The 19664-nt window shown below is 47.5% G+C and overlaps 1 protein-coding gene across 7 annotated transcripts in view; it reads left to right on the top strand.

Annotated features, from left to right (window-relative positions):
• The window catches only part of rabgap1l (RAB GTPase activating protein 1-like), a 626729-nt gene that overhangs the window by 536138 nt on the left and 70927 nt on the right, over positions 1–19664 (top strand). Inside the window, exon 1 of one of the 7 annotated variants that reach the window (XM_070887468.1) lies at positions 7989–8733. The exons of the other annotated variants lie outside the window; for them this stretch is intronic. Within the exon in view, the coding sequence (XP_070743569.1) occupies positions 8623–8733 (111 nt within the window). The 5' untranslated portion in view covers positions 7989–8622. Of the gene's footprint in view, positions 1–7988; positions 8734–19664 lie in introns of those variants that run through there. 7 annotated transcript variants of the gene reach the window in all.

The following is a 19664-nucleotide window of genomic DNA, read 5'->3' as shown; positions in this document are numbered from 1 at the left end:
TTGGTGAGTAGCTTTTCTTTTAATTTTTATATCAGTAAGTGAACTATAACATTGTTATTACCAATTTAAGGGTATCTAAGGTTAAGACATGGCAGGAGAGCTCGGTCATGTGATATGCTCCTCCTGTACCATGTGGGAACTCGGGGACACTTCCGGTGTCCCTGACGACTATGTGTGTGGGAAGTGTATCCGCCTCGAGCTCTTGACGGTCCGCGTTGCGGAATTGGAGCTGAAGGTGGATTCACTCTGGAGCATCCACGATGCTGAGAATGACGTGAGTATCATGTGTAGTGAGTTGGTCTTACCGCAGGAGAAGGGTCCACAGCCAGATAGGGAATGGAAGACCAACAGGAAGAGCAGTGCAAGAAAGATAGTGCAGGAGTCCCCTGTGGTCATCCCCCTGCAAAACAGATACACTGCTTTGAGTACTGTTGGGGAGGATGACTCATCAGGGGAGGGCAACAGCAGCCAAGTTCATGGCACCGTAGGTGGCTCTGCTGCAAAGGAGGGCAGGAAAAAGAGTGGGAGCGCGATAGTGATAGGGGATTCGATGGTGAGGGGAATAGATAGGCGTTTCTGCGGACGCAACCGAGACTCCAGGATGGTATGTTGCCTCCCTGGTGCAAGGGTCAAGGATGTCTCGGAGCGGGTGCAGGACATTCTGAAATGGGAGGGAGAACAGCCAGTTGTCGTGGTGCACATTGGTACCAACGACATAGGTAAAAAAAGGGATGAGGTCCTACGAAAAGAATTTAAGGAGCTAGGAGCTAAATTAAAAAGTAGGACCTCAAAAGTAGTAATCTCGGGATTGCTACCAGTGCCACGTGCTAGTCAGAGTAGGAATCGCAGGATAGCGCAGATGAATACATGGCTTGAGCAGTGGTGCAGCAGGGAGGGATTCAAATTCTTGGGGCATTGGAACCGGTTCTGGGGGAGGTGGGACCAGTACAAACCGGACGGTCTGCACCTGGGCAGGTCCGGAACCAATGTCCTAGGGGGAGTGTTTGCTAGTGCTGTTGGGGAGGAGTTAAACTAATATTGCAGGGGGATGGGAACCTATACAGGGAGACAGAGGGAGACAAAAAGGAGGCAAAAGCAAAAGACAGAAAGGAGATGAGGAAAAGTGGAGGGCAGAGAAACCCAAGGCAAAGAACAAAAAGGGCCACTGTACAGCAAAATTCTAAAAGGACAAAGGGTGTTAAAAAAGCAAGCCTGAAGGCTTTGTGTCTTAATGCAAGGAGTATCCGCAATAAGGTGGATGAATTAATTGTGCAAATAGATGTTAACAAATATGATGTGATTGGGATTACGGAGACGTGGCTCCAGGATGATCAGGGCTGGGAACTCAACATCCAGGGGTATTCAACATTCAGGAAGGATAGAATAAAAGGAAAAGGAGGTGGGGTAGCATTGCTGGTTAAAGAGGAGATTAATGCAATAGTTAGGAAAGACATTAGCTTGGATGATGTGGAATCTATATGGGTAGAGCTGCAGAACACTAAAGGGCAAAAATCGTTAGTGGGAGTTGTGTACAGACCTCCAAACAGTAGTAGTGATGTTGGGGAGGGCATCAAACAGGAAATTAGGAGTGCATGCAATAAAGGTGCAGCAGTTATAATGGGTGACTTTAATATGCACATAGATTGGGCTAGCCAAACTGGAAGCAATACGGTGGAGGAGGATTTCCTGGAATGCATAAGGGATGGTTTTCTAGACCAATATGTCGAGGAACCAACTAGGGGGGAGGCCATCTTAGACTGGGTGTTGTGTAATGAGAGAGGATTAATTAGCAATCTCATTGTGCGAGGCCCCTTGGGGAAGAGTGACCATAATATGGTGGAATTCTGCATTAGGATGGAGAATGAAACAGTTAATTCAGAGACCATGGTCCAGAACTTAAAGAAGGGTAACTTTGAAGGTATGAGGCATGAATTGGCTAAGATAGATTGGCTAATGATACTTAAGGGGTTGACTGTGGATGGGCAATGGCAGACATTTAGAGAACGCATGGATGAATTACAACAATTGTACATTCCTGTCTGGCGTAAAAATAAAAAAGGGAAGGTGGCTCAACCGTGGCTATCTAGGGAAATCAGGGATAGTATTAAAGCCAAGGAAGTGGCATACAAATTGGCCAGAAATAGCAGCGAACCTGGGGACTGGGAGAAATTTAGAACTCAGCAGAGGAGGACAAAGGGTTTGATTAGGGCAGGGAAAATGGAGTACGAGAAGAAGCTTGCAGGGAACATTAAGGCGGATTGCAAAAGTTTCTATAGGTATGTAAAGAGAAAGAGGTTAGTAAAGACAAACGTAGGTCCCCTGCAGTCAGAATCAGGGGAAGTCATAACGGGGAACAAAGAAATGGCAGACCAATTGAACAAGTACTTTGGTTCAGTATTCACTAAGGAGGACACAAACAACCTTCCGGATATAAAAGTGGTCAGAGGGTCTATTAAGGAGGAGGAACTGAGGGAAATCTTTATTAGTCGGGAAATTGTGTTGGGGAAATTGATGGGATTGAAGGCCGATAAATCCCCAGGGCCTGATGGACTGCATCCCAGAGTACTTAAGGAGGTGGCCTTGGAAATAGCGGATGCATTGACGGTCATTTTCCAACATTCCATTGACTCTGGATCAGTTCCTATCGAGTGGAGGGTAGCCAATGTAACCCCACTTTTTAAAAAAGGAGGGAGAGAGAAAGCAGGGAATTATAGACCGGTCAGCCTGACCTCAGTAGTGGGTAAAATGATGGAATCAATTATTAAGGATGTCATAGCAGCGCATTTGGAAAATGGTGACATGATAGGTCCAAGTCAGCATGGATTTGTAAAAGGGAGATCATGCTTGACAAATCTTCTGGAATTTTTTGAGGATGTTTCCAATAAGGTGGACAAAGGAGTACCAGTTGATGTGGTATATTTGGACTTTCAGAAGGCTTTCGACAAGGTCCCACACAGGAGATTAATGTGCAAAGTTAAAGCACATGGGATTGGGGGTAGTGTGCTGACGTGGATTGAGAACTGGTTGTCAGACAGGAAGCAAAGAGTAGGAGTAAATGGGTACTTTTCGGAATGGCAGGCAGTGACTAGTGGGGTACCGCAGGGTTCTGTGCTGGGGCCCCAGCTGTTTACATTGTACATTAATGATTTAGACGAGGGGATTAAATGTAGTATCTCCAAATTTGCGGATGACACTAAGTTGGGTGGCAGTGTGAGCTGCGAGGAGGATGCTATGAGGCTGCAGAGTGACTTGGATAGGTTAGGTGAGTGGGCAAATGCGTGGCAGATGAAGTATAATGTGGATAAATGTGAGGTTATCCACTTTGGTGGTAAAAACAGAGAGACAGACTATTATCTGAATGGTGACAGATTAGGAAAAGGGAAGGTGCAACGAGACCTGGGTGTCATGGTACATCAGTCATTGAAGGTTGGCATGCAGGTACAGCAGGCGGTTAAGAAAGCAAATGGCATGTTGGCCTTCATAGCGAGGGGATTTGAGTACAGGGGCAGGGAGGTGTTGCTACAGTTGTACAGGGCCTTGGTGAGGCCACACCTGGAGTATTGTGTACAGTTTTGGTCTCCTAACTTGAGGAAGGACATACTTGCTGTTGAGGGAGTGCAGCGAAGATTCACCAGACTGATTCCCGGGATGGTGGGACTGACCTATCAAGAAAGACTGAATCAACTGGGCTTGTATTCACTGGAGTTCAGAAGAGTGAGAGGGGACCTCATAGAAACGTTTAAAATTCTGACGGGTTTGGACAGGTTGGATGCAGGAAGAATGTTCCCAATGTTGGGGAAGTCCAGAACCAGGGGTCACAGTCTAAGGATAAGGGGTAAGCCATTTAAGACCGAGATAAGGAGAAACTTCTTCACCCAGAGAGTGGTGAACCTGTGGAATTCTCTACCACAGGAAGTAGTTGAGGCCAATTCACTAAATATATTCAAAAGGGAGTTAGATGAAGTCCTTACTACTCGGGGGATCAAGGGGTATGGCGTGAAAGCAGGAAGTGGGTACTGAAGTTTCATGTTCAGCCATGAACTCGTTGAATGGCGGTGCAGGTTAGAAGGGCTGAATGGCCTGCTCCTGCACCTATTTTCTATGTTTCTATGTTTCTAACATCCCCAGCATTGAAGCACTGACCACACTTGAACAGCTCCGCTGGGCAGGCCACATAGTTCACATGCCAGACACGAGATTCCTAAAGCAAGCACTCTACTCGGAACTTCTTCACGGCAAACGAGCCAAAGGTGGGCAGAGGAAACGTTACAGGGACACCCTCAAAGCCTCCCTGATAACGTGCAACATTCCCACTGATACCTGGGAATCCCTGGCCAAAGACCGCCCTAAGTGGAGGAAGTGCATCCGGGAGGGCGCTGAGCACCTCGAGTCTCATCACCGAGAGCATGCAGAAATCAAGCGCAGGCAGCGGAAAGAGCGTGTGGTAAACCTGTCCCACCCTCCCTTTCCCTCAACGACTATCTGTCCCACCTGTGACCGGGTCTGTGGTTCCTGTATTGGACTGTTCAGCCACCTAAGGACTCATATTTAGAGTGGAAGCAAGTCTTCCTCGATTCCGAGGGACTGCCTATGATGAGCCCTGTGTTGTAGCACTGGGGATGATGCCTTGGGGGAGGTTTCCTCCTCAACCCACTGCTAGCAAAATCGTATGCTCGTTCTTCGGGGCCCTGTCGTGGCCGTGGAAATTCACAACCTTGGTGTGTGTGGAATGTCGGGGGTGAGTTAATCTCCCAACACATCTTAGTGCTCGCCCTTAATGCTCTGCCCACCAAACCTGCATCCTGTAACTTTCCATCTCGGATGTGGTCAGTGTGGTCAACACAGGTCATTATTAGTTCAATCTTGATGTACCTTTTTTTTTTCTTTACTCTCATCACGCCGGATGGTATTCCAGATCTATTTCAGACTGGCTCAACATGTACGGGTCAGACTTCCTTCAGGGATTATGAGCCAATATTCCAAGTCTGTTCATCAATCAGTACTTAAGACGACTTTTCACCATTTGTTGCTTTGCTCTGGATTTAACCTGTGCTGTACCAGGCCTGGGAGTACTGGAGATAATATCAAGGGAGCATCAATCTGCATCTAAACATATCCTATATGCTTAATGTCAGCCGTGGCTCAGTGGTAGCACTCTCTCCTCTGAGTCAGGAGGTTGTGGGTTCAGAGACTTGAGCACAGAAATCTAGGCTGACTCTCCCAGTGCAGTACTAAGGGATGCTGCACTGTCGGAGATGCTGTCTTTCCGTGAGATGTTAAGATCTAAGCGATATGTGAAGAAGAGCAGGAGAATTCACCCTGGTGTCCTGGCTAGTATTTATCCCTCAACCAACATCACAAAAAAAAGGTTAATCTGTTCATTTATCTCATTGCTGTTTGTGGGAGCTTGCTCTGCGCAAATTGGCTGCCACATTTACCAACAAAAATAGTGACTAGACTTCAAAAATAACTGATTGGCTTGAAGCACTTCAGGGCATTCTGAGGACGAGAGGTGTGTAAATACAAATTTCTTCATCTGCTTCTGACCCTATTTTCAACCTGTGCTGTACGTGCCCTGGGAGTGTTTAATGGGACAGTGTAGAGTGAGCTTTACTCTGTATCTAACCTGTGCTGTACCTGCCCTGGGAGTGTTTAATGGGACAGTGTAGAGTGAGCTTTACTCTGTATCTAACCTGTGCTGTACCTGCCCTGGGAGTGTTTAATGGGACAGTGTAGAGTGAGCTTTACTCTGTATCTAACCCATGCTGTACCTGCCCTGGGAGTGTTTAATGGGACAGTGTAGAGGGAGCTTTACTCCTGTATTTAACCTGTGCTGTACCTGCCCTGGGAGTGTTTACTGGGACAGTGCCGAGTGAGCTTTACTCTGCGTCTAACCTGGGCTATATGTGACTTGGGGTTGCTAAATATTGACTGGCTTCAAACGTCTCTAATAACCCTGACCCTGGTGAGCACAGAAATCTGCTCACCGATCTGTATGTGAAATGATACTTGGCCTTCTGAGTCACGTGATATAATGCCCCACAGTTCCGTACATTCTGCATTACAAACAGTGCAGCTTTCAATGCCCTCTGGGTTTATAATGCAGAGTCACAAGGTAGGTTGGGCTTTTTAAAAAAATATATATTTTATCTGAAAGTCTGACCCAGAATAGGAAGTGATAAATAGAATCTTACAGCTCAGAAGGAGGCCTTTCGACCCATTGTATGCAACAGTGTGCCCTTGCACTGGAGGTCATGGCCACCATGGAAAGAAAGAAAGACTCGCATTTATATAGCGCCTTTCACGACCATCGGACATCTCAAAGTACTTTACAGTTAATGCAGTACTTTTGGAGCATAGTCACTGTTGTAATGTGGGAAACGCGGCAGCCAAATTATGTGCAGCAAGCTCCCACAAACAGCAATGTGACCTGTTTTTGTTAATGTTGATTTCTGAATCAGAAAATGTGCTGAGGTGGAGATGCTGTGAAAGGTTGTCCGTCACGAGTCGTGTCCTGGAGACACTGTCTCCTCTTCTTGGTTCCTTCCACGTGGACTTCCGTACACGGATATGTGGGGGCGTGGCAGAGAGCGAGATTTTCCCCTCTGCCTGTTCTCATACGGACACCTAACACACTCATACCGAATTCCTCTCTGTGCTATCTGAACCCAGCTGTTGGGTTGAGCATCGCGTAGAAATATCTAACCAGGGCCTCTGGCAAACGCAGAAAGATCAGCTGCCTGGAATATCTGCTGTGGAAGGGGCTGCCGTACCCGCCTCTCATTCTTGGCCTTTGCTCAGTGCGTAGTATTATCACCTCCTGAGTCGCATGGTCATGCGTTCAAATCCCACTACGGGACCTCAGCACATAATCCAGACCCACACTTCAGTGCAGTGCTGAGGGAGTGCTGCACTGTCGTATCGGAGGTGCCGTCTTTTGGATGAGACGTTAAACCAAGGCCCCGTTTGCCCTCTCACGTGGCGTAAAAGATCCCATGGCCACTATTTGAAGAAGAGCAGGGGAGTTCTCCCCGGTGTCCGGGCCAATATTTATCCCTCAATCAACATCACTGAAACAGATTATCCGATCATTATCACATTGCGGCTTGTGGGATCTTGCTGTACGTAAATTATTTGCCGCGTTCCTTACAACTCCACTTCAAAAGTTCTTCACTGGGATATCCTGAGGTCATGCAAGGCTCTAAGTAAATGCAAGTCCTTTTTTTCCGTCCTTAGAGAAGTGTTGAACTGTTCAAGAACTGCAGATCCTCAATATAACTGTGTCTGTGTTAAACAAAATATTTCTGTCCCTCCCCCTCCACACAATCTGTAAAGTGGACTAATCCAAATGCAATAATAAAGAGTGTTGCCTAATTAACAACATTTGCATTTCCCACCGAGTTTCAGTCCCTTTAACTGTGTTACTTTGAGGAACAGTATCTGTCTGACTGTGGATGTTGTGGCAACGAGCCATGGAGGGCCACTCCTCTCCAACTGCCGCTGCTCATTAACCTGCCCTCGGGAACTGACGGACAACGAGGAGCCGCTCCTTGAAAAGAGAGTGCGTGAATTGGAGAGGAATGCGGAGCATCTAGAGTTTGGCTTTCTTTCGCTGCTGCTTCCTGGTCGGTTGTAAAAGCAGCAGCCAGCTCAGAGAGACACGGGCTCCTTGTGCAGCAGGTGCCTCACACCACGGAAAACGGTGAGGGAATGTTCCACAACTTCCTGAAGAACCTGTTGCTCCTCTCTTGCTGGGGGTGGGGGGGACTCGAGGGAGATTGCAAGAACCAGCCAGGTGGATTCGACTGGAAATCTGTAACAACACCTGTGAGTGCCGAGATCTGAAGCAGGAAATAGTTGAGGCGGTCTCGAGGTGGCCCCTGGGTGAATTGGTTGCACTGCCGTGTTTTGTTTTCTCTGAAGTAAGCATTGTATGTGAAGGGCCGTGCACGGAGTGTTTGCGAGTGAGAGTGAGTCTGAGCGCGTGCTCACTGAAGCCTCAGCCTCCACAGCTGCTGCCACAGAAACCTATTCAAATACAAATGTACAGGATGTCGCTTTCGACCGTCTAACTGCTCCGCCAGCCTTGCTCTTCCAGGAAAGGTGCACCAAGAGGAATCATGGGCTTAGAGCAGCCAAACAGGCAGTGCTAACGATCGCCCCCATCCCCGCTTTGAATTCCGGCAGGAAGTGGTCAGCAGGCTGAAGTTGAGGATCTCCCTGTCGGCGGGCGTGCTCTGCTCTAGAGATGAAGTGGTGTTTCATCAGCTTCTGCTCCTGGTCTCGCAACCCCTTCGCCTTTTGATTCTGACCAAGCAACTGGAGAATCGGGATCCAGCACGAATGCGGAGAGAGCGAGCAGATAGTCAAATAAAGCTCCGATTCTTCAACAGTCTCCATTTCTGTCAGTGGGAGAGGCTGTGCACTCAACTGGTGATGGGAGCTCTGGTGCGTAACCCACGTTTCAAGGAGGACAGATCTTAATCAGCTCGAAAACCACAACTAGTTTCAGTGCCCAGAGTGGATGCATTGCAGACGCTTCAGTCTCTTACTTTCCCCTTCGTTTAGGAAGGTTTTTCTTATTTATTTAATTTTATATTTATTTAATGTTTTCCTGCCAAAATGATGGAAGAAGTTTCGATAACAGTAGCCTACGACGCCCACGTCTTCAGTCAAATGGATGAGGAGGACACTTTGGCCAGTATGGTCGCGACCACGAAACCCAAGTCAATGGTAGGTCATCACAGACGCAGCTTGTTAGTGATGCAGGGTGGGATCCAGGCCACACCAGGGGTTACCAGTCCAATCTTTCAAATGAGACGTAAACCCGAGGCCCCGTCTGTTCCCTCGGGTGGACGTAAAAGATCCCATGGCACTATTTTGAAGAGGAGCAGGGAGTTCTCCCCCGGTGTACTGGACAATATTTATCCCCCAACCAACGTCACTAAAAATAGATTATCGGGTATTTATCGCATTGCTGTTTGTGGGCGCTTGCTGTGCACAAAATGGCTGCCGTGTTTCCCACATTACAACAGTGACTAGAGTCCAAAAGTACTTCATTGGCTGTAAAGTGCTTTAGGACATCCTGAATTCCCTCCCTAACCCTGTTTGCTCCCCACCTACCTCTCCAATTTCTTCTCTTCAATAGTGTAGTGGTTATGTTACTGGACAAATAATCCAGAGAATGAGAGTTGAAATCCCACTAACAGTTTGAAAAATGAATTTAGAAATAAAAAGCTGGTGTCCGTGACGATGACTGTAAAGCTGTCGGATTGTTGGATGAGGCCAACTGGTTCATTGATGTGCTTTAGGGAAGGGAACTTGCCGCCCTTACCCGGTCTGGGCCTATCTGTGACTGCTGCATCACTAAGACCGCCTATTTCCACCTCCGTAACGTCGCTGTCTCTGACCCTGCCTCCGCTCATCCGCTGCTGAAACCCTCCTTGCCTTTGTTACCTCTAGACTTGACTACTCCAACTCATGTCTGGCTGGCTGGCCTCCCACGTTCTATCCTACATAAACGTGAGGTCATCCAAAACTCGGCTGCCATGTCCTAACTCGCATCAAGTCCCGCTCACTCCTCACCCGTGTGCTCACTGACCTACATTGGCTCCTGGTTAAGCAACATCTCGATTTCAAAATTCTCATCCTTGTTTACAAATCCCTCCAGGGCCTTGCCCCTCCCTATCTCTAATCTTCAGCCTCACAAACCGCCCCCCCCGCCGAGATGTCAGCTCCTCAAATTCTGCCCACCTGAGCATCCCCGATTATAATCGCTCAGCCATCGGTGGCCGTGCCTTCTGTTGCCTGGGCCCAAAGCTCTGGAACTCCCTCCCTAAACCTCTCTACCTCTCTTTCCTCCTTTAAGACGCTCCTTAAAACCTCCCTCTTTCGCCTGTGCTAATTTCTCCTTGTGTGGTTCAGTGTCAAATCTATTTGTTTTGTCTTCTAACACTACTGTGAAGCACCTTGGGTCGATTTACTATGTTAGCGGTGCTATATAATACAAATTGTTGTTGCCCCACACCAATGCGGTTGATTCTTATTGCCCTCTGAAGTGGCCCAGTAAGCTTATCAAGTCAATCCAACAAGACATGGGCAACGAATGCCGGCCTTGCCAGCGGCACCCACAATCCGAAGAATTTTTTAAAAACTCTTGTATTGTGTTGGTATCACAGATCCACATGCGAGCTCCCTAGAGTATCATAAAGTTCCCCTTTAACTGCGTGAACTCCTGAGGTTTCCGAGGTTACCAGTAAGTCGTTGTGAAAGAGCTGGAGTTTATTTCCTCCCATACAATAGTACAGTGTCTAATTATAACGGTGTAACTGTCTGTCAAATGCATTAGTCGGCTTGTAAACAGGTGACTTAATTTCTCTTCCACACTCCAACCCACACTCCCAACAGCCGCACCTGCCACTCTGATTATATGTTGCAAAGAATAACACTAAATACATGTAGGATATTTTTTATCAATCTTCCCCACTCCCCTCCTCTCCTGAAGGTGCTGACTCTCACTGGGGCACAATCCATGGGCCCCACTCCCCTCTTCTCCTGAAGGTGCTGACTCTCACTGGGGTATATTCCATGGGCCCCACTCCCCTCCTCTCCTGAAGGTGCTGACTCTCACTGGGGCACAATCCATGGGCCCCACTCCCCTCCTCTCCTGAAGGTGCTGACTCTCACTGGAGCACAATCCATGGACCCCACTCCCCTCTTCTCCTGAAGGTGCTGACTCTCACTGGGGCACAATCCATGGGCCCCACTCCCCTCCTCTCCTGAAGGTGCTGACTCTCACTGGAGCACAATCCATGGACCCCACTCCCCTCTTCTCCTGAAGGTGCTGACTCTCACTGGGGTATATTCCATGGGCCCCACTCCCCTCCTCTCCTGAAGGTGCTGACTCTCACTGGGGCACAATCCATGGGCCCCACTCCCCTCCTCTCCTGAAGGTGCTGACTCTCACTGGGGCACAATCCATGGACCCCACTCCCCTCCTCTCCTGAAGGTGCTGATTCTCACTGGGGCACAATCCATGGACCCCACTCCCCTCCTCTCCTGAAGGTGCTGACTCTCACTGGGGTATATTCCATGGGCCCCACTCCCCTCCTCTCCTGAAGGTGCTGACTCTCACTGGGGTATATTCCATGGACCCCACTCCCCTCCTCTCCTGAAAGTGCTGACTCTCACTGGGCCACAATCCATGGACCCCACTCCCCTCCTCCCCTGAAGGTGCTGACTCTCACTGGGGCACAGTCCCATGGACCCCACTCCCCTCCTCTCCTGAAGGTGCTGACTCTCACTGGGGCACAGTCCCATGGACCTCACTCCCCCTCCTCTCCTGAAGGTGCTGACTCTCACTAGAGTACAGTTCCCTGGGCCACACTCCTCTCCTCTTTGACCAAGCTTTTGGTCACCTTTCCTAATATCTCCTTATGTGACTCGGGGTCAAATTTTGTTAACGCTCCTGTGAAACGCTTTAAGACATTTTACTATGTTAAAGGCGCTATATAAATGCAAGTTGTTGTCCTGACTCCAGGGGAACTGGCTGTCTTCCGGTAACTAGGTCAAGTGACCACCCCACATTGAATCCAGGAGTTTTGGTCTTCAAGACTAGGTACAACAGTATATAATGCATTTGTTTATCAAGTCATTGCGTAGTTGGTAGACGCTTCAGGTGACATCAGTAACCTTGTGTTTCTCAATTTGCTGTGGGGTGGAGTTTTCATACTTCCCAACACTGGTGTGAAATCAGTGGACGATCGTGTCCCTTTGCTCTTATGGCCAAAGGGATCAAGGGGTATGGAGAGAAAACAGGAAAGGGGTACTGAGGTTGAATGATCAGCCATGATTTATTGACTTGGGGAAGAGTGACCATAATATGGTGGAATTCTGCATTGGGATGGAGAATGAAACAGTTAATTCAGAGACCATGGTCCAGAACTTAAAGAAGGCTAACTTTGAAGGTATCAGGCGTGAATTGGCTGGGATGGATTGGCGAATGATACTTAAGGGGTTGACTGTGGATGGGCAATGGCAGACATTTAGAGACCGCATGGATGAACTACAACAATTGTACATTCCTGTCTGGCATAGAAATAAAAAAGGGAAGGTGGCTCAACCGTGGCTATCAAGGGAAATCAGGGATAGTATTAAAGCCAAGGAAGTGGCATACAAATTGGCCAGAAATAGCAGCGAACCTGGGGACTGGGAGAAATTTAGAACTCAGCAGAGGAGGACAAAGGGTTTGATTAGGGCAGGGAAAATGGAGTATGAGAAGAAGCTTGCAGGGAACATTAAGACAGATTGCAAAAGTTTCTATAGATATGTAAAGAGAAAAAGGTTAGTAAAGACAAACGTAGGTCCCCTGCAGTCAGAATCAGGGGAAGTCATAACGGGGAACAAAGAAATGGCGGACCAATTGAACAAGTACTTTGGTTCGGTATTCACGAAGGAGGACACAAACAACCTTCCGGTTATAAAAGGGGTCGGGGGGTCTAGTAAGGAGGAGGAACTGAGGGAAATCCTTATTAGCCGGGAAATTGATGGGATTGAAGGCCGATAAATCCCCAGGGCCTGATGGACTGCATCCCAGAGTACTTAAGGAGGTGGCCTTGGAAATAGTGGATGCGTTGACAGTCATTTTCCAACATTCCATTGACTCTGGATCAGTTCCTATGGAGTGGAGGGTAGCCAATGTAACCCCACTTTTTAAAAAAGGAGGGAGAGAGAAAACAGGGAATTATAGACCGGTCAGCCTGACATCGGTAGTGGGTAAAATGATGGAATCAATTATTAAGGATGTCATAGCAGTGCATTTGGAAAGAGGTGACATGATAGGTCCAAGTCAGCATGGATTTGTGAAAGGGAAATCATGCTTGACAAATCTTCTGGAATTTTTTGAGGATGTTTCCAGTAGAGTGGATAAGGGAGAACCAGTTGATGTGGTATATTTGGACTTTCAGAAGGCGTTCGACAAGGTCCCACACAAGAGATTGATGTGCAAAGTTAGAGCACATGGGATTGGGGGTAGTGTACTGACATGGATTGAGAACTGGTTGTCAGACAGGAAGCAAAGAGTAGGAGTAAATGGGTACTTTTCAGAATGGCAGGCAGTGACTAGTGGGGTACCGCAAGGTTCTGTGCTGGGGCCCCAGCTGTTTACACTGTACATTAATGATTTAGATGAGGGGATTAAATGTAGTATCTCCAAATTTGCGGATGACACTAAGTTGGGTGGCAGTGTGATCTGCGAGGAGGATGCTGTGAGGCTGCAGAGCGACTTGGATAGGTTAGGTGAGTGGGCAAATGCATGGCAGATGAAGTATAATGTGGATAAATGTGAGGTTATCCACTTTGGTGGTAAAAACAGAGAGACAGATCTGAATGGTGACAGATAAGGAAAAGGGGAGGTGCAAAGAGACCTGGGTGTCATGGTACATCAGTCATTGAAGGTTGGCATGCAGGTACAGCAGGCGGTTAAGAAAGCAAATGGCACGTTGGCCTTCATAGCGAGGGGATTTGAGTACAGGGGCAGGGAGGTGTTGCTACAGTTGTACAGGGCCTTGGTGAGGCCACACCTGGAGTATTGTGTACAGTTTTGGTCTCCTAACCTGAGGAAGGACATTCTTGCTATTGAGGGAGTGCAGCGAAGGTTCACCAGACTGATTCCCGGGATGGCGGGACTGACCTATCAAGAAAGACTGGATCAACTGGGCTTGTATTCACTGGAGTTCAGAAGAATGAGAGGGGACCTCATAGAAACATTTAAAATTCTGACGGGGTTAGACAGGTTAGATGCAGGAAGAATGTTCCCAATGTTGGGGAAGTCCAGAACCAGAGGTCACAGTCTAAGGATAAGGGGTAAGCCATTTAGGACCGAGATGCGGAGGAACTTCTTCACCCAGAGAGTGGTGAACCTGTGGAATTCTCTACCACAGAAAGTTGTTGAGGCCAATTCACTAAATATATTCAAAAAGGAGTTAGATGAGGTCCTTACTACTAGGGGGATCAAGGGGTATGGCGAGAAAGCAGGAATGGGGTACTGAAGTTGAATGTTCAGCCATGAACTCATTGAATGGCGGTGCAGGCTAGAAGGGCCGAATGGCCTACTCCTGCACCTATTTTCTATGTTTCTATGAATGGCGGTGCAGGCTCGAAGGGCCAAATGGCCTGCTCCTGCACCTAATTTCTATGTTTCAAAGACCGTGTAGGAACACAACCTTTTTGCGCTTGAGACCTCATTAGCATAATTTGGGTGTGCTGCAATTAATTTAGGGCAACGTCTCCAGACGCTTCACAGATTAGTTGAAATGGAAACCAAGCTATAAGGTATTAGGAAAGGTGACCAAAACCCTTGGTCAAAGAGCTGGGTTTTAAGGAGGTGGAGAGGGAGGTAGAGGGCTTAGGGAGGGAATTCAAGAGCCCAGGGTCTAAGCGGCTAAAGGCACAGATCCAATGGTGGGCTGCAGTAAGGGATGCACAAGTGGCTGGAGCCGGAGGAATGGAGAGGTCAGGGGGAGGTTGTACAATAGGAGGAGATTGCAGACATACAATTGTTGAGGTCATGGATTCAAACACAAGGGTAAGAATTTTAAATTGGAGGCTTTGGGGAACCGGGGGCAAATGTAGACCGTGGTAATGGCTGAAGCTATTGTCTTGCATCCCCGCCACAAACTGCGTTCCCGAGTCACCGATTGCATCCCTCTCCCTAGCATCTGTCTGAGGCTGAACCAGACCCTGCCTCAGCTCATCTGCTGCTGAAACCCTCATCCGTGCCTTTGTTACCTCTAGACTTGACTATTCCAACGCACTCCTGGCTGGCCTCCCACATTCTACCCTACGTAAACTCGAGGTGATCCAAAACTCGGCTGCCCATGTCCTAACTCGCACCAAGTCCTGCTCACCCATCACCCCCTGTGCTCGCTGACCTACATTGGCTCCCGGTTAAGCAATCCCTCGATTTCAAAATTCTCATCCTTGTTTACAAATCCATCCATTGCCCTCGCCCCTCCCTATCTCTGTAATCTCCAGCCCCACAGCCCCCCGAGATGTCTGTGCTCCTCTGATTCCTCTCTCTCTCTCTCTCTCTCTCTCTCTCTCTCTCTCTCTCTCTCTCTCTCTCTCTCTCTCTCTCTCTCTCTCACATCCCTGATTATAATCGCTCAACCATTGGTGGACGTGCCCTCTGTTGCCTAGACCCCAAGCTCTGGAACTTCCTGCCTAAACCCCTCTCTCCTCCTTTAAGAAGCTCCTTAAAGCCTACCTCTTTGTCTAAGCTTTTGGTCATCTGCCCTAATTTCTTCTTACGTGGCTCGGTGTCAAATTTATTTGTTTTGTCTCATAACGCTGCTGTGAAACGCCTTGGGATGTTTTACTAGGTTAAAGGCGCTATATAAATACAAGTTGTTGTTGAGTCGGAGCAGGCGCGGGCTTAAGATACAAGCAGCAGAGTTTTGGATGAGCTGCAGTGTGCGGAGAGTGGAAGATGGCCCGGGGACTATTGGAGTATGAGTCTAGAGGTGACAAAGGCGTGGATGAGGGTTTCAGCCACAGAAATGGAGGGGGGTTGCGCGTGATATTACTGTGATGGAAGTAGCCTGGAGAGGCAGAGTAATATGGGAGCAGAAACTCGGGATCAAATATTAACCTGAGGTGGTGAACAGTCTGGTTCAACAGTGGCCGAGGAGGGGGATGGAATCAGCGGTGAGGGTACAACATTTGTTTCCCAATGTTTAGATGGGCTCCTCTAACAATAGATGTCGGTCAAGCAGTCTGATGGCACAGAGGCAGTGGAGGGTGTGGAGAGGTGGTCATCATCATAGGTGGTCCCTCGAAACGAGGATGACTTCTTCCACGCCAAAAAGGGATGAGTTCACAGGTGTTTCAATGAAGGACTTAATATTCCAGGTCCCAAACTACATCCTGAAGGGTGGAAGATGCCTGTGCGTGGATTTTTTTAATGTGTGATGACCGTTGCACACCAGCCACCACACGGGCTTGACAGAGCTAGGTCTTGGTCCAGTGGCAAGGGTTAACCAAGATGACTGGAAACCAGCTCTGCTGCACGGACCTAGTGCTCTCACATATCGCAGTGTAGGCTGGCCTGTGCTGCCCCTGGCCCCGAACTCACGCCTCTCCTGGGTCCCGATCACGTTCCTCTACATTTTCTTGCCACTCCTACGTCCTGACCTTGCCGCTTCTGATGAGTCTGCCCACACTCCAATTACCGACCTGGATCTTGATGACGTCAAGTTGAGAGAGGTGGTTGGGAGAGGTGGAGCTAGGTCTCGTCAGCATACAGGTCTGCAGTTGATAGCGCTGTTACAAGTTTGGGTGTGCCTTAGATCTCGTGGGTATAGTGTGCTGCTCGCTTCCAGTAGAGGTCCAAGATCTTACCTTAAGGAGTGCTGCTCGAACTTCGCAATGTCTAATCATACAATAGCGTATCCTGAGGGTGTACCAATCGTGTCCCCTTGTGATCCAAATTGAATATTGTGTCATTCACTAATGCCCTTCTCCAGTCTTTGCAAAGGTGGACGTTTTATTACATTTAAGGGGCTATATAAATGCAAGTTGTTGATTGGATAGAATCACAGAAATTTACAGCACAGAAGGAGGCCATTTCGGCCCATCGTGTCCGCCCCGGCCGACAAAGAGCTACACAGCCTAATCCCACTTTCCAGCTCTAGGTCCATACCCCTGTAGGTTACCTGTACTTCAAGTGCACATCCAAGTACTTTTTAAATGTGGTGAGGGCTTCTGCCTCTTTCAGGCCGTGAGTTCCAGACCCCCACCACCCTCTGGGTGAAGACATTTTCTGCTGACAGTTTATTTCAATTAAATAGGTTGGGCAGGACCAGCGGACACACATTTAAGTTGTATAGGGCTAGATCTAGGTTAGACGTCAGGAGGTGGTTCTTTTCCCAGACAATAGTAGACCTCTGGAACAAGCTGCTGTTTCACGTGGCGGATGCAGATTCGCTGAATTCCTTCAAGCGAAAGCTGGATTTGTTTCTGGCTGCGGCGGAGATCACCTCTTGCAGAAGGTAAGTACTGCAGGGAATTCAAGGCCAGTGTGATCTCCTAGGCTAGTTTTGATTGCCTAGATGGGTCGGAGAGGAATTTCAGATTTTTTTTCCCAAATTGGCCTGGGTTTTTTATCTCTTTTTTTTGCCTCTCCGAGGAGACCACATGGGGTGGGGTGGAGTGTATATGTTGTGATACACAAGGTATGGCAATTGTGTGGGACAGGCTCGATGGATCAGAGGTTCTTTACCTGACTGTCATTGTTCGTATGATGGGCTGGGGATCAGGGGAAGGGAGGCTGGAGGAGGCCAATGTAGCTGACTCCTGTTGACATTGCGTGTCCGTGATATCCCCTTGCCCTTGTATAATCTGACCACTGCTCACTGACCAAGCCCTCATATGAAGAATGGTCACTGGGGAGAGATAGTGGAGGGTCTTGTATCCCAGCATGATTCATTGCCTTCAATAGGGGAAAGAGGCTGGATAGCTCTCTGTTGGCCGGAACGGACATGATGGGTTAAATGGCCGCCTGTGCTGTAAGTTTGTATGAAACACCTGCATGTTCGAGATGGTTTTTTAGACCAGATGTTGACGAGCCTACTAGGAAACCGGCTATCTTAGATTGGGTATTGTGTAATGAGTCTTGTTGTGCGGGGTCCTTTTGGGAAGAGTGACCATAACGTGATTGAATTTCTTATTAAGATGGAAAGTGAAGTAGTCCAATCCGAAACTAGGGTCCTAAATCTAAACAAAGGAAACTACGAAGGTATGAGGAATGAATTGGCTATGATAGATTGGGAAGATACATTAAAAGGCATGACGGTGGATAGGCAATGGCTAACATTTAAGGAACGAATCCATGAATTGCAACAGTTAAACATTCCTTTCAAGTGTAAAAACACAAAAGGAAAAGTGGCCCAACCATGGCTAACAAAAGAAATTAAGGATAGTATTAGATCCAAGGATGAATTGTACAAAATTGCCAGAAAAAGTAGTAAGCATGAGGATTGGGAGCAGTTTAGAATTCAGCAAAAAAGGACCAAGAAATTGATTAAGAGGGGAAAAATAGAGTATGAGAGTAAACTTGCAAGGAACATAAAAACCGATGGCAAAAGTTTCTACAAGTACATTAAAAGAAAGATTAGTGAAGACAAATGTAGGTCCTTTACAGACAGAAACAAGAGAATTTGTAATGGGGAACAAGGAAATGGCAAGGAAATTAAATAAATATTTCGGGTCTGTCTTCATGGAAGAGGACACAAATAACGTCCCAGAAATGCTAGGGTCTAGTGAGCAACAGGAATGAAAGGAAATGATAATTAGTAAGAAAATAGTGCTGGAGAAACTAATCGGACTGAAGGCAGATAAATCCCCAGGGCCTGATGATCTGCATCCCAGATTACTGAAAAAGGTAGCCATGGAAATAGTAGATTGGTTGTCATCTTCCAAAATTCTATAGATTATAGATCAGTTCCTGCAGATTGGAGGGTAGCAAATCTAACCCCACTATTTAAAAAAGGAGGGAGAGAAAAAACGGGGAACTACAGACTGGTTAGCCTAACATCTGTAGTAGAGAAAATGCTGGAGTCTATTGTAAAAGATGTGATAACGGCACACTGAGATAATATCAACGGGATTAAACAACGTCAACATGGATTTATGAAAGGAAAATCATGTTTGACAAATCTGGAGTTTTTTGAAGATGTAACTGATAAAATAGATAAGGGAGAACCAGAGGATGTAGTTTATTTGGATTTTCAGAAGGCCTTTGATAAAATCCCACATGAGGTTAGTGTGCAAAATTAAAGCACACAGGATTGGGGGTAATGTATTGGCATGGATTGAAAATTGGTTAACTGACAGGAAACCGAGAGTAGGAATAAACGGATCTTTTTCGGGGTGGCGGGCAGTGACTAGTAGGGTACCACAGGGCTCAGTGCTTGGGCCCCAGCTGTTCACTATATATAAATGATTTGGATGAGGGAACCAAATGTCATATTTCCAAGTTTGCTGACGACACAAAACTAGGTGGGATTGTGAGGAGGATGCAAAGACATTGCAAGGCGATTTAGATAGGTTGAGTGAGTGGGCAAACACATGGCAGATGCAGTATAACGTGGATAAATGTGAAGTTACCTTTGGTAGGAAAAACATAAGGACAAAGTATTATTTAAATGGTGATGGCTTGGGAAGTGTTGATGTACAGAGAAACCTGGGTATCCTTCATTGACACCAGTCATTGAAAGCAAACATACAGGTGCAGCAAGCAGTTAGGAAGGCACATGGTATGTTGGCCTTCATTGTAAGAGGATTTGAGTACAGTAGCAAGGATGTCTTACTACAGGGCCTTGGTGAGACTGCACCTGGAGTATTGTGTGCAGTTTTGGTCTCCTTACCTAAGAAAGGATATACTTGCCATATAGAGAGTGCAGCGAAGGTTCACCAGACTGATTCCTGGGATGGCAGGACTGTCGTATGAGGAGAGATTGGGTCGACTAGGCCTGTATTCACTAGAGTTCAGAAGAATGAGAGGGGATCTCATTGAAACATATAAAATTCTGACTGGCTTGGATCGACGAGATGGGAGGAGGATGTTTCCTCTGGCTGGGAAGTCTAGAACACGGGGTCACAGTCTC

Source organism: Pristiophorus japonicus, chromosome 8, assembly GCF_044704955.1.
Source record: "Pristiophorus japonicus isolate sPriJap1 chromosome 8, sPriJap1.hap1, whole genome shotgun sequence".
NCBI lineage: Eukaryota > Metazoa > Chordata > Chondrichthyes > Pristiophoridae > Pristiophorus > Pristiophorus japonicus.
The sequence above is the reverse complement of the archived record's forward strand: the minus strand, read 5'-3'. Positions and strand labels throughout refer to the sequence as shown.